The sequence below is a fragment of the Dasypus novemcinctus genome, chromosome 16 (assembly GCF_030445035.2).
Source record: "Dasypus novemcinctus isolate mDasNov1 chromosome 16, mDasNov1.1.hap2, whole genome shotgun sequence".
Taxonomy (NCBI): Eukaryota; Metazoa; Chordata; class Mammalia; order Cingulata; family Dasypodidae; genus Dasypus; species Dasypus novemcinctus.
The window spans coordinates 78825731-78841748 of NC_080688.1; the positions used below are offsets into that span (position 1 = coordinate 78825731).

At 33.8% G+C, this 16018-nt stretch overlaps 1 protein-coding gene across 5 annotated transcripts in view; it reads left to right on the forward strand.

Moving 5' to 3' along the window:
* Positions 1–16018, forward strand: part of RELCH (RAB11 binding and LisH domain, coiled-coil and HEAT repeat containing) — a 134207-nt gene that overhangs the window by 79856 nt on the left and 38333 nt on the right. For all 5 annotated transcript variants that reach the window (XR_011646011.1, XM_004467239.4, XM_004467240.4 and 2 more), the window contains 3 exons: positions 10381–10521; positions 10955–11119; positions 12881–13028. Coding sequence is in view for 4 of the 5 variants with exons in the window: in XM_004467239.4 (XP_004467296.1) it covers positions 10381–10521; positions 10955–11119; positions 12881–13028 (454 nt within the window). In the remaining variant the exon portion in view is untranslated. The remainder of the gene's footprint in view (positions 1–10380; positions 10522–10954; positions 11120–12880; positions 13029–16018) is intronic.

Here is a 16018-nt window from a genome sequence, read left to right on the forward strand (position 1 = left end):
TATTGCTATTTTAAAATGAAATTAAAACTTTAATTTTTCAGTTTTATTTTCTAATATGATAAATGTCAATAGGTATTACCTACCCAAATGTAAGCTCCTTGGGGTACTCAGTAATTTTTGAAAGAATAAAGGAGTCCTGACACCAAAAAGTTTGAGAACCGCTAGATTTTTGTCCCCTCATAAGTATCTTACAATAAGTCTAGGGCTTGGAAGGAGTAAGGGGAATGAAGTAGGATCACAATTATTTTAATTTAAATAACCATAGTTTAAAGAAGAGCTTCCCCCTACCAACTGTTTTTACAAATAAAGTTTTATTGAAATACAGCCATGCCCATTCATTTCTGTATTATCTATGGCTCTTTTCACACATAAAGGCAGAGTTTAGTGGTTACAACAGTGACCTTATGACTCCGAAAGCCAAGAATATTACACCATCTGGCCTTTACAGAAAAAGTTTGCTGAACCTTGTCTTAAAGGATGATTCTTATAAAAAGATCATTCTCGAAAAAAAGTTATAAAAAATTGAATTGTACAACAGTGCATAAATTATTTATTTAGTTGCATTTAGTATTAACCTCAGTAAGAAACCAATAGTAAACTGATCCTCTTTTTAAAAAGTAAGACTTACTATCAAGTTTATATTCAGGAAGAGATAATGAATAAAAGAATAACTTCCAATAACAGTGTATTTTTAAAAATTTTGTTAAAAATAAACCTTCATACAGAAATATAGAGAAGAATAAAAGAAAAATAAAAAGCTTCCTTTCCCTACTTTTGGTCCCCAGTCACTATCTAGAAGGGTATCACTGTTAATAGTTTTAAATTAATCTTTCCAAAAAGTAAAAGAATTAATGCATATGCCATTTTGTATATCCATGTCCTTTAAAAAGATTGTACCCAAATTGATTGTACTAGATATGATATTCTATATCCCAGTACCAATAACCTGAAAATAAGCACTATTGCCAGCTTCTTATGTGGGTGTCTGCATTAAAAAAATTTCTCACACTATTAAAACCTCTACATCTTGCCATTAAAAAAATTTCTCACACTATTAAAACCTCTACATCTTGCTTCTTTTGGTATTTGCATTTTTAATTTTGACAATGTTAAATTGCCCACAAGCAAGGTAGCATGGATTTACACTTCTATCCACAGTGTACTGTTGTGCTTATTTTCCCATACCTTCACTAGGAACTAGGCATAATGAACTTATTTTGTTTTCCTATCTTATAGGAGAAAACTGGTATTTCATTGTAATACCGTATATGACAATTGAGTTTGAGCATCCTGTTTATTGTTACAAGAAAAATGAGCATTATTTGCTTTCAAAAGCAATCTGTTCCACTCTGTTCCTAGAATACAAAGCACTATTTATAATAGACTTAATGTTTCCTTTATGGATCTCTACTTAGCCTATACTTCACTGTGACTAGCATCAGCAAAATTTCTATACTTCAGCAGTACTTCAGTGTGGTCATGGTTTAAAGGGAGTAATACCTCCTGATTTATTTTGTGGAGTCTCCGTAGCTTACTGAAACTAGTTGCCACGGTTAACTTCAGCCCAGATCAATGTGAGGCAAATACTTAGCTGAAGCTTACTTATCTCTGTCTTATTGTTTATGCTGATACCTTCCAAGAAGACCTTTTAAGATATTTTAGGCATTTTTTATCCAAAATGATAAATAAACAAGATTCTACCAAAGGCAATTTCACCAACCAAAAAAACAAGTACTTAGACTTTTGTTTCTAAAGAATCAAAATGAAAACCAGGCCTTTAAAAAACATCCATAAAGCCTTGGTGGATACCAAGTCAGGCTCGAATTTTATGAAAATGTTCACATCTTCTATCTTTATTTTTATTTTCTTCCAACCATTATATGTAAAAAGACCTACATGGGCTTAGATTTAAAGAATTTTGTAAATCAATCAAATTGCAACTGTTGTACAAAGTAGGTTAGGAGGATATGAATTTGTATATTGATAGCTCTATTCTAAATTAAGCAATGCAATAAATAAAGACATTCTTCAACAGAACTGTGGTAAAACTATGAAATTAAGGCATAGCAGTTGTTAACATTATATTATGTACTAGTGTATTGGGATAGCAATGATATTGTTTTAAATTACTTTTAAAGCTTACTCTAATATTTTATTATCCTGTTTGAATTTTTTTCTTTGCTTCACAAAATAGGAACACTGGAATTTTATAATGTTTCTTTTTTTTTTTTTTTTTTTTTTTTTTTTTTTTTTTTTTTTTTTTTAATTTTTTTATTTTTTATTGACTTTGTAAATATAATGTTTCTTTATTTCTGCCTCCAGGCAAATGTTTTGGTTGCCAGATTGATTTTTGTAATCCTTCCTGTTGTTGTAACTTTCAAAACTCCTCTGTGTTGAACAATAATGATAGAAGACTCACTGTCTATTTGTAGCAGAGTGTTAATTTTGTCAGCTTGCCAAAAATTCCTTCTATTGTGTACTGTAAATCTTAGTGGGATTTGGACATGTTTAGCAAAAATATAAAAACATGCTGGGAGATAATTAATACCAAATTCAGGGTAGATAATACTTCCAGAGACAGAGGGTAGAAGAAGTAATTTTGGGGAGCGTGAGACTTTAACTGTATCTATAATTTGTTAATTCTATGATAAATGTAGACTTGAAGCAAAAATGGCCAATTGTTAATGTCTCTTTAATATGGATTGTGAATACATGAATGTCTGCCATTAATTTTTATTCTCTTCTACTGGTAGCATAAATAAATAGTAAAAACATTTTCTTGGGGGACCAAGATGGCAGAGTAGGGTGCTCCAGGACTCACTTCTACTCCAAAACAGCTAGTGGACGGGTACAAACTTTCTGAAACAACTGTTCTGGGGCATCAGGTCGGGGAGCACTGTGCAACATCCAGGGAAGAGTGGGAGGAAGAGGCAAAGAAACTATAGTACATAACTGTGAGTAGCTCACTCATTGTGACTGCTGATGTCCATCCCCCACTCTCAAGGGGCCCACCTCGGGTTCTACAACCTGGCTAGTTGCAGCAAACAGAAAGAGACATGGAAGTTCTCTCCCAAATAGCAGGGGGGTCACAGCTGAGCACTGACCAGGGCTTTTGATTGGCAAGTTCGTATCCCTGAGTCTCAGCTCTGAGCTACTGTTTCAACACACTCCAAACAGAGACCATGGCCATTGCTTCAACCCCACTCTCAACAGGGGCAGAGACAGTGCAGGTTTAAAAACACAGTACTTCCTTAAGCTGCAGGGAACAGTTTGCTAAAGAGCGTCATCTGCTAGGCAGACCAGGAAAGCACAAATATAGGGAGTTGTCAAAAAGACTTCTAGTGTCTTCGACTCTCTCTTTGGAGCTTGTCTTCACTCCCTTCCTGGTTCCCTATTCCTGTTTTGTCTTGGAGTACTGATGGCAAAGTCCACTCTGGGGTGGCCAGAATTTGTATTCCAGGCAAAAGCAGCTAGAGGTAATGAAAGAAATATGTATATATATATATAGAGAGAGAGACAGAGACAGATAGAGAGACAGAGAGAGACAAAACAAAACAAAACAAAACAGAGCATATCAAGTTTCCAGGAGAAGGAACCAGAAGAAAGGAAGCATTCTCTTAGGGATGAAATAATTGCACAAATAGTGCAATCTTAAAAATTTGTATTGCATATCCAGGGCTACAATCAGATGAAGAAAAAGTGGGAAAATCTGATCAGTTAAACATGGGCAATACTAAAGGTCTAGGATAAGTGGAACCAAGTGTCAAAGAAGAGCCTTAACACAAAGTCAATCATCAATAAAATCCTAGGCAATAGAGAGAAACTAACCTCCAAAGTAAATTCATCAAGATAAGTAGATCCCTAGACATCAGCAAAAAATTACAAGCCAAACTAGAAACAGGAAGACATGGCCAGGTCAAAGGAGCAAATTAAAACTTGGGAGAATTGAAACAACAAATCAGTGATATTCGTACAAATCTCCTAAATCAGTTCATGGAGATGAAGGAAAATATGGCTAGAGATAAAGGATATTGAGGAGATCCCTAGGTGCGCAGAAAGAAGATTTTGAAAGTCAAGCAACATAACAGAAATTATGGGATGAAAGGCATAATAGAAGAGATTAAAAATACACTAGAATTATACTTTAGCCAGTCAAATGTACTAATCAGTAGCATATTCTTGCATCAATGCCAAAGAAATGTACTGTGTTGATAATGGAGAGTTATGGAAAAAGTGTGCCAAATGTATGCTATGGGCCATGATTGGTGGTAATAGTCTGGTATTGTCTCATAGTCTGTAATATTCCACCATGGTGTGGTGTGTTGGTGAAAGTGTGTTCCATGGGAATTCTACACATGTGCATGATTGTTTTGCAAGTTCACAACCTCTGTAATAAAAAATAGGATGGGTTGGGGGAACAATACACCAAATGTAAGATATGGTTAATATAGTTAGTAATATTTGGATGATCCTTTTGCATAGTTTGTTAACAAATGTTTCACAACAATGCTACGTATCAGTGGAGGGTTGATATTTGATGTTATGCGTGTTTATTTTGTAAGTTCACAACTTTTACTATATATTTACTGTTTATGTATGTTCGTGTATATATGATATACTTCAATAAAATTATATATTTAAAAAATAAACTAGAGGCATACAATAGCAGATTTGAGCAGGCAGAAGAAAAGAATCAACAAACTAGAAGATAGGACAGTCAGAATCTTACAGACAGAAGAAGATATAGAAAGTAGAATGGAAAATATTGAGCAAGATCTCAGGGATTTGAATGACAGCATGAAGTGCATAAACATACACATTATGTGTCCCAGAAGGAGAAGAGAGGGAAAAGGGGTGGAAAGAATATTTGAAGAAATAATGGCCAAACATTTCCCAACTCTTATGACAGACATAAGTATATATGTCCAAGAAGCATAACATACTCCAAACAGAATAAATCCTAATAGACCTACTTCAAGACACATATTAACCAGAATGTCAAATGTGAAAGATAAAGAGACAATTTTGAAAGCAGCAAGAGAAAAGCAATTCGTCATGTGCAAGGGAACTGCAGTAAGACTAAGTGCCAATTTCTCAGCAGAAAGTATTGAAAGAGGAAAACTGGCAGCCAAAATTCTTTATTCAGCAAAACTGTTATTCAAAAATGGGTAGAGTTTCAAATATTCACTGATAAACAGAAACTGAGAGAATCTATCAACAAGAGACCTGCCCTATAAGAAAGACTAAAGAGAGTTCTGCAGGCTGAAAGGAAAAGACAGGAGAGAGAGGCTTGTAGAGTGTTGGAATGAAGATGAGTGGTAAGCATAACTAAAAGGGTCAAAAGAGAGACACAAAGGAGATAATGACATATAAAAATTAAAGGATAAAATGGTTGAGGTAAAGTATTTCCATTACAGTAATAACACTGAATGTTAATGGATTAAACTCCCTCATCAAAAGACACAGATTGGAAGAATGGATTAAAAAGTATGATCCAACTATATGCTGTCTACAAGATATTCACCTTAGACCCAAAAACACAAATAGGTTGAAAGTGAGAGATTTGAAAAAGATATTCTATACAATCATTAACCAAAAAAAGAACTGGGATAGCTATACGAATATCAGATAAAATAGAATTTAAATGCAAAATGATTCTAAGAGACAAAGAAGGAAACTATATTAAGAAAAGGGACAACTCACCAAGAAGAAATTACATAAATTTATATTTATGCACCTAGCCAGGATATCCTGAAATACAGGAGGCAAATACTGGCAAAACAGAAGGGAGAAATAGATATTTCTACAATAATAGTTGGATACATCAATATACCACTCTCATCAATAGGTAAAACATCTAGACAGAGAATCAATAAGGTCATAGAGAACTTGAATAATGTAAGTGAACTAGGCCTATCAGAATTATACAAAACATTGCACCCAAGGCAACAGGATATACATTATTCTCAAGTTGTTATGGATCATTTTCTAGGATAGACCACTTGTTAGGTTGCCAGACAAGCCTCAACAAATTTTAAAAGATTGAAATTACCCAAAGCACTTTCTCTGACCATAATGGAATAAAGTTGGAAATCAATAACAAGTGGAGAACTGGAAAATTCACAAATATATGGAAGTTAAACAACACACTTAAACAATCAGTGGGTCAGAGAAGAAATGGCAAGAGAAATTGGTAAATATCTTGAGATGAATGAAAATGAAAACACAACATATCAAAACTTATGGAATGCAGCAAAGGCAGTGCTGAAAAGGAACTTTTAGCCCTAAATGCCTCTATTAAAAAAGAAGAAAGAGCTACAATAAAAAATTATACCCCTGGAAGAACTAGAAAAGAACAGTAAACTAATTCCAAAGCAAGCAGAAGGAAAGAAATAACAAAGATTAGAGCAGAATATTGTTTGACTCCATTTATATAAATTGTAAATATAAATAAATTTATAGAGATGGAGTTAAATTAGCAGATATGTATTGGCAGTGGATGGATAGAGGGAGGGATTGAGTGGTAACTGCTAAGGGTGGGAGGTTTTTCTTTTTGAAGTAATGAAAATGCTCTAATATTGATTGTGATGGTGAACATACACTTCTGGGATTATACAAAAACCCACTGAATGCACACTTAGGACGGATATGTATATAGCTCAGTAAAAATTTTAAAAAAAGATTAGAGCAGAAATAAATGAAATTGAGAACAAAAAACAATAGCTAGACTGACAGATAAAAATAGAGACGTGCATATAAAGAAAAGCAGAAATGATGGGGGGACCTTACAACTGACCCCTCAGAAATAACATGGATCATGAGGATACTATGAACAACTGTATGCCAACAAATTAGACAACCTAGATGAAATAGAAAAATTCCTAAAAACACATGAACAACCTAAATGCTAGAAGAAACAGAAGACCTCAACAAACCAATTACATGTGAAAAGATTGAATCAATCATCAAAACCTCCCAAAAATGTTAAGCGCAGAACCAGATGGCTTTACAGGTGAATTCTACCAGTCATCCAAGAAGAATTGATATCAAATATGCACAGACTCTTGCAAAAAACTGAAGAGGAGGGTACACTACCTACTCATTCAATGAATCCAACATCACCCTAATACTGAAGCCAGATCAAGATTCTACAAGAAAAGAATATTATAGATTAATTTCTCTTATAAATATAAATGAAAATCTCCAACAGAATACTTGCAAATCAGATCTAACAACCAATTAAAAAATTATACACCATGTCCAAGTGAGTTTTATCCCAGGTATGCAAGGATGGTACAACAGAAGAAAATTCATTAATGCAATACAACATATTAACAAATCGAAGGGGAAAACTACATGATCATCTTCATTGACACAGAAAAGACTTCTTAACAAAATCCAGCATCCTTTCTTGATAAAAACACTTCAAAGACAGAAATAGAAGGAAAGTTCCTCAACATGATAAAGGGCATATATGAAAAATCCACAGGTATAATAACTTCATACTCAGTGGTGAAAGACTGAAAGCTTTCCCTCAAAGATTGGGAACAAGACAAGGATGCCAGTGTCACCACCGTTATTCAACATTGTGCTAGAAGTTCTAGCTAGATCAGTTAGGCAAGTAAAAAGATAAAAGAGGCATCCAAAATGGAAGGAAGAAATAAAACTTCCACTATTTGCAGATGACATGATTATAGATAGTCCTAAAAAGTCTACAACAGAGCTGCTAGAACTAATAAAAATGAGTTCAGCAAAGTGGCAGGATACAAGATCAACATGCAAAAATCAGTAGTATTTATTTATGCTTGTAATGAGCAATCTGAGGAGGAAATTAAGTCAAATAACCAAACGTCTTGAAAAAGACCGATAAAGTTGGAATACTCACACTTCCTGACCTTAAAGCATATTACAAAGCTACAGTGGTCAAAACAACATGATACTAGCATAAAGGTAGATATATTTACCAATGGAATAGAGCTGAGATTTCAGAAATATACCCTTACATCTATGGTTCAGTTGATATTTTACAAGGCTGCCATGTCCACTCCACTTGGACATAACAGTCTGCTCAACAAATGGTGATAGGAGAACTGGATATCCATATGCAAAAGAATATCGTACTCATACAAAAATCAACTCAAAATGGATCAAAGACCTAGATAAAAGAACCAGGACCATAAAGGTCCTAGGAGAAAATGTAGGGAAGCATCTTCAAGATCTTGTGGTAGACAATATTTTCTTAGACTTTATACCCAGAGCATAAGCAACAACATAAAAAATCAATAAATGGGACCTACTCAAAATTGAAAACTTTTGTGCTTCCAAGGACTTTGTCAAGACAGTGAAAAGGCAACCTATTCAATGGGAGAAAATATTTGGAAACCATATATCCAGTTAGGACTTAATATTCTTAATATAAAAAGAAACCTTGTAATTCAACAATAAAAATACAAGTAATCCAATTTTTTAAACGGCCAAAAGGCTTGAATAGACATTTTTCTAAAGAGGAAATATAAATGGCTAAAAAGCACATGGAAAGATGATCAGCACACTAGTTATTAGGGAAATGCAAATCAAAACCACAGAGAGATAATCCTTTCATACCTACTAGAATGGCTACTATTAAAAAAATAAAACCAGAAAACTACAGGTGTTGGTAAGGATGTAGAGAAATAGGAACATTCCTTCACTGCTGGAGGGAATGTAAACTGGGGCAGCCGCTGTGGAAGCCAGTCTGGCGATTCACTTGAAGCTAAGTATAAAATTGCCATATGATCCGGCAATCCCACTACTAGGTATATGACCAGAAGAAATGAAAGCAGGGACTTGAACAGACATTTGCACACCAATACAGCACATAAACAATTGTTCATAGTGGCATTATTTACAACTGCCAAAAGATTGAAGCAACGCAGGTGTCCACTAACTGAAAAATGGATAAATAAAATGTGGTATATACATATGATGGAATATTATTCAGCTGTAGGAAGAAATGAAGTCCTGATGTATACAACAACATGGATAAACCTTGCGGACATTATTTTATCAAAATAAGCTAGACAAAAAATGACAAATATTGTATGAGATCACTGATATAGAGTTAAAATCTAGGATATAGGTTACCAGCGGGTAGAATGAGGTAGAGATGTAGAGCTCATGTTTAATTTGTGCAGAATTTCTGTTCAGGTAGATTGTAAATGTTTGGAAATAGGTAGTGGTGATGGAAGCATATTATTGTGAGTATGATTAACAGTGCTGGATTATGTTTGTAAATGTGGTTGAAAGAGGAAGTTTTGTGTGATCTGTGTTACTAGAAGGAAAGTTAGAAGACAAAATATGGGACCGTATACGTACAACACAGTGAACCCTGTTGTGGATGATTGATTGTGGTTAATAGTATAAATATAAGAATGCCCATTCACGAATCATAACAAATGTACTAAACTATTACACAATTATAAGATGTTAATAATAGTGGTATATGAGAAAAATATATACCTAATAAACTGGACTATATTTAAGAGTAATATTTTAATATTAATAATGTTTTATCGATTGTAACAAAGTGTTACAAGAAATCTGCAGATTTGTTAATATTTAAGCCTGGATATTTTTTTTTTTTTTCTTTTTCTTTTCTTTATTCCTAATTATTTTTTTTTTAATTTTTTTATTTTTTATTGACTTTGTAATAATATTACATTAAAAATATATATGTGAGGTCCCATTCAACCCCACCCCCCCACCCCCCCTCTCCCCCCCCCCCAACAACACTCGTTCCCATCATCATGACACATCCATTGGATTTGGTAAGTACATCTTTGGGCACCTCTGCACCTCATATACATTGGTTCACATCATGGCCCATACTCTCCTCTATTCCATCAAGTGGGCCCTGTGAGGATTTACAATGTCCGGTGATTACCTCTGAAGCACCATCCAGGGCAGCTCCAGGTCCCGAAGACGCCTCCACCTCTCATCTCTTCCTGCCTTTCCCCATACCCTTTGTCCATTATGTCCACTTTTCCCAATCCAATGCCACCTCTTCTATGTGGACATTGGATTGGTTGTGTCCATTGCACCTCTATGTCAAGAGGAGGCTCAGATTCCACCTGGATGCTGGATGCAATCCTCCCATTTTCAGTTGTAATCACTCTAAAGCCTGGATATTTGATTATATTAGCTTATTGTTGTAATCGTTAACTGTGATAATGTGATAGTGGTTATGTCTTTACAAAGTATCTGTATCTTCTCAAGTCACATGTAAACGTTGTATCTGGAAATTGCTTCAAAGAAATTGTGGTGGTGGGTGATGGCTGGGAGTACTGATGACATAAAATAAACTACTAGTTAGGGGGAAAAACATGTTCTTGTTATTTTCAGAAAGAAATCCGTAGCTCCTTGGTTCTTTCAATGTTGCAACAGATGTTAATGGAAGATAAAGCAGATTTGGTACGAGAAGCTGTAATCAAAAGCCTTGGCATCATTATGGGATACATTGATGACCCAGACAAATATCAACAGGTACACTTTTCAGACTAAATCCATTTTACCCCATTATAAAATTAGAGTATTCTAAAACTCAGGTTCAGGTATCATATAATCTGTAGCAGAGGTGCCAGGTATGTCAACTTTAATCAGTTGGTGATAGCTGCATGGTTTCAATTCTGCAGCTCAGAGGAAGGGATGCTATGATTGATTTACAGTATCTGCCATAGCCATGTGGCAAGAAATTCACTGCAAGCTTGCCATATTTACCACTCCTTCTCTTTGGTTTGTTCATCAGTGGATAAGGTGATATTTTCATTAAAGAAAATGAGAAGAATTGGATTAAGGATGGCTTATTTCTTACCTAATACTTTCTAAATTTACTGGAATGTATGTTTATTTCTTAAAAACATTTTTTTCAAAGTTTATTCATTTAAACATTTATATTTTGCCTATCTCCTTTTGGCAGGGTTTTGAACTGTTGCTCTCAGCCTTGGGTGATCCCTCAGAAAGAGTAGTTAGTGCAACACATCAAGTATTTTTACCAGCCTATGCTGCCTGGACTACAGAACTTGGAAATTTACAGTCTCATCTTATACCTACTCTGCTGAATAAAATTGAGAAACTTCTCAGGGTAGGTGCTTCCTTTTTTAATATAGCTTGCAGAAATTTAAAAGGTCCACTCTAAGCCATCTTGGAAGAATATTGAGGAGGAGGGACAGAAAGTACCACTTAGTTGAACATTCTAATAATTATCATTAAAGAGTCTGTTGATATGAAGCCGAGAGAGAGATATGAAGAGTTTTGCTTTGCTGAAGCTAGATGAGGAAGGGTATGATCTGACTTTGTTAGCTGACATGGCAAATTCATGGAAGTAATGGTATGTTGTTCATTAAGACAGATCTTCCTTGACCTTCTAAAGACTTAAATATTTTACTTAAAGTAATATTTTACTTAAGTAATATTAGTTTCAGATCCCGGAGTGGAGAAAGGACTAAAAATGAGTCTGTAGAGTTTTCTTATTTACATGGTATCAAACTTGCTTTGTGTTTATTTCACTGCAGTATTTCATTCTCTCACTTTTAAAGTCAACTTTTCTTTCTTCCCAACCAAAAGAATTGAAGTAAAATTTAAAAAATGATTGAAAATTCTTCATCTGATTTCTGTACTGAAAGTTACCTTTTAGGCTAGAAGAGAAATTAATAATTCTTAATGCCTACAAAAGAATTAATAATTCCTTAATATTTTATATATAAAATATCCTATTTCATTCTCATAATTCTTGGAGTTCAATACTATTTTTTTATGCTGAAACTGAGACTTAGTGATTAAGTAACTTGCTCAGGGTCCCTCAGCTGTCTGACTTCAAATGCTTGCCCCTTCTACCCCAGAATTTTAAAGGCATCTATAAAGCAGTGTAACTATTCTGTAGATGGTCTCAGATGTATCCACATGTATTTATTTAATTTAAAAATCAAGCTATTCTTTATATAAATTTCAAAATAGACTGAAATATCTCTTTTTATGAAACCTAGAGGAATTTTTTAAAAATATTTTTTGAAAGTGTTTGCTTTCCTTCTATCTGATAATTATCCATACTTGGTTTTTCTTGTTCCATTTTGTAACATTGCTAATTTCACATTGCTACTATAAGACTCTGCAGTAATCAGCATAGACTGTGATTCTTACATGAAGAAATCTTATAACGTAGTGAGAACATCTCAAGTGGATATGAACATCAATGAACACTTTCCCCATTACTGGTCCTATTTTTCACTCTACAGCTTTGTTTCTGTGTACCATACTAATCCTCTTACCTTTTATTTTGTTGTTATCACTTTCTTTTGTTTCCTTTTAAGTTTCTTCTCCTAATTTTATCTATGCATTGAATTATACTAAACTGTTTTCCATGCTTAGAAATACAGATGCCACCAAGTCTATAAAAGGAGATGGGAAGCAGGAGAAGGGAAGTAGCAAGTTTACTAGCTGCTAGTTTAACAGTTGAGCATTTGTATTGATTCTTATGACTTGCATTAATTTCTTTACCTTGACTTTTAAAATTTCAAAAGACAAGACCCTTTCAAAAGAAAAAAGAACAAAAACAAAAATTAGTAAGACATTGACTACAAATGGAAATTACTGATGTTCACCTTAAAGTTTTCCAAATAAAAGATTATTTTACTTCTACACTGACTTAGTGCTTCTTCACCTTTTCACATACTTAGAGAAATTGAGAAAAGATTCCTGTACATTTTCAAAAGTCTTATGCTATGACTCCAACATACAAGTCCTTAAATGTTTTATTATTGGCCACAAAAAAGGAAAAACATCATAAATTCAATTAGAAATATAATTTCAGGATACTAAAATTAGCTTCTGCATCCTTATATTTCAGGAAGGAGAGCATGGGCTGGATGAACATAAGCTCCACATGTATCTTTCTGCCTTGCAGTCTTTGATTCCTTCACTTTTTGCATTAGTGCTACAGAATGCACCTTTCTCAAGTAAAGCCAAGCTTCATGGTGAAGTGCCACAGATAGAAGGTACTGAACTTAAATTCTAAGAGGAAGATGTAGAGTATTAGCAATTTAGCTTCCCAAATAATTGTTTTGGTTAAAATTTGAAAAATCACATTATATGACAGCAGTATTACTAAAATGTATTATATGTGTAGAATCTCATGGTCATAGATTGTATGATAACCAAGGTAAACTGTGGCTTCATCTTTTATAGATTAGCTTCGCTGTATTATTTTGTAATACTTATGCTTTTTTTCCCCATTCTTAATCTAGAGTCACTATGGTGCCACTATAATAGACTTTGTTTTAGGGACTAAGATAAGTGTTTCCTTTAGATTTGAGTCAAGGAAAGATTCACCTAATAGTTTCTATTGCCCTTTATATTTTCTTCTTCCTAGACTTTTTGCCTCATTTTCAGTAGGGAAGGTAAATGTAATTACTTTTCCTACTGTGTCTTTTAGAGAGAGCAACATAAGCATATGCAGCTGAATTTTCTTTTTTTTCCAAAATAAGGAATGTGATATATTTTCAGAAATTCATGAAATTGTTAGTTGAAGACAGTATTTTCTTTTCTCACTGTGCAGCTCACCAGTAATTTATCTTTAATACGTGGCAATTGGTAACACCATGGCACCTAATCCCTGGGATAAATGGCTATAGACTAGCTATTGTTGTACATGAAATATCTCTTTGTAGCTTTTTCAGGTTTGTGAAATCAACCATGCCTTTTACCAGCTTGTGGTAGGCAATTATTACATTCAGAACATCAGCAGACACTAAATGTTTTAGGATTGCAGGTTTTCAGACAAAACCAGTTGTGGGCTACTTATAATCATTGGGATATGAAGCAGTGTGTCTGTGGATACACGAATCCATAGAATAAACTAGTGTATCCTCCTGGGATGTCAGTTTTATTTGGAGAATTGAGAGTATTAATAGATGGGGTGGAGTTAGTTTAATATTTTAAAATGATATAATTGAGGCAAATGCAAATTCAAATTTATAAGATAAGACTTCATAAAACACAACTAGTACAACTTCAGGATCTACCCCTTTATTCATTAAGGCATTTTATTTGCCTAGGGATTTTTCTATCTTTCTAATGCCCTCTCTTTCTCCTTTTTACTTGCTATCATTCATTCATTTATTTATTCAACAAATAATTATTAAATATTAACTTTTGGCAAGCACTATCCTGGAAATGAGATGTAGAAGTTTCAAAACAACTCCATTAGGTTAATCAGATCCTACACGTAGTCCTTCTAGTGTTTATGTAACATTTTCTTATAATTATGTCTTTAGCATATCAGAAATAATTTTTATTTTCTGTGTTTGTTGACTTAATTTAGCTACCTGATTTTCATAGTAGCAATAAAAGTAAGTGCTCTTATACCCTCACTTAGGGTATAATTTTTATAAATAAGGATTTATTATTTATTCATTTAGTATAGAAATATATATATATATATGTATCTGTCCATAGCTATCTACCTATCCACACATACATACATATAATTTGTTATATAATGTATTTATTTTCCCATGAATGATGGAAATTTTTATATATATTTTCATTACCAATTTATTCCACTTTATTCCACAGTGTTAACCAATATTTGTTTTAGGCTCTGTTTTAGACACTGGAGATAAAATCACAAACAAAATAGACAAAAACCTCTGCCCTCATAGAGCTTACATTTTAGTGAGGGGAAGTACTCTAAAGATTCACAACAATTATTTTCTAGATAATTGTGCTTAACTTTGTTGATAATAAAATACTGATGTTTTACCAGTCTGTTCAAATGGCATTCTTGGGACTTGCACATAGTAGGCCTTCAGTTAGAGCTAGTTAATATGATGGTGATGATGATGATGATGATGACAGTGACTTGAAGCCCCTCATGAATCTATTCTTGATTCTCCCCTCTTAGCTCTATATTTTTATAAGATAGATGCTCAGATTTTTAAAAATCATTGTTAAACAGAATAATGTTTTGAGGCTCTTGAACCATTCAGATTGCTTAGCTATACTTATAATTGAGTTATCCAAGTAAAAATTTGTTTGCTGGCATTATTTTGCTTTTATTTGATCTAGTCTTACAACTTTGGACACCACATTTCCTACAGTAGATCTCACTGTATCATATTTTACTTTTGACTACTCTCTCATTTTTCAGTAATTTGTCAGTATTTTTGAAGGTCTAATACTCATTCTACTTGAGTGTAGCAAATTGTGAACAATATAATAGAACTCTGTTTTGAATTTATATCAGATATGCTTTAGTGTGATAGAGAAATATGAAATACTAATACACCTCACTATCCAAATCTTTTTGATTCCTGGATTGAGATAGTAAGAATACAAGGAGAGAGCTCAGATAGCGAGGAACAGCATGTATCTTAGTTTGCCAGGTTGCAATAACATATGTCATAGACTGGTTGGCTTAAACAACACGAATTTATTGCCTCACAGTTTTGGAGGCTAGAAGTCCAAAATCAAGGTGTCATCAGGATCATACTTTCTCCAAAGTCTGGTGTTCTGGTGGCAGCTTGCCAGCAATCCATAATTCAGTCTGTACCTCCTTCATGTGGTTGTCTTCTCTTTCCTACTGACTGTGTCCAAATATCCTCTGCTTATGTGGACTCCAGTAATAATTAGATTAAGGCCAACCCTGATTCAATTTGGACTCATCTTAAGTATTCTACAATTGTATTTACAAAAGGGTTCACATTCACAGGATTGGGGTTTGCTTGAACATGCCTTTGTGGGGGGCATGATTCACTCCTTAACACTATGTTTTCCAATTTTTTGTTTGTTTATTATGATAGCAAATTGGAAAACTTCAAACAGCAAAGGATATTAATCCAATAATTTCTGAATCTGTTTAGTTCTTGTGTTTAGCTAGCAAAGGATAACCTTTGTCTGTACTTAAGATGTTGTTAAAAGCCTGGAGTAGCACAGAAAGACAAGAAGTTAATTTTTGTCTTTGGTCTGAACATTTTTAAAATTAGGT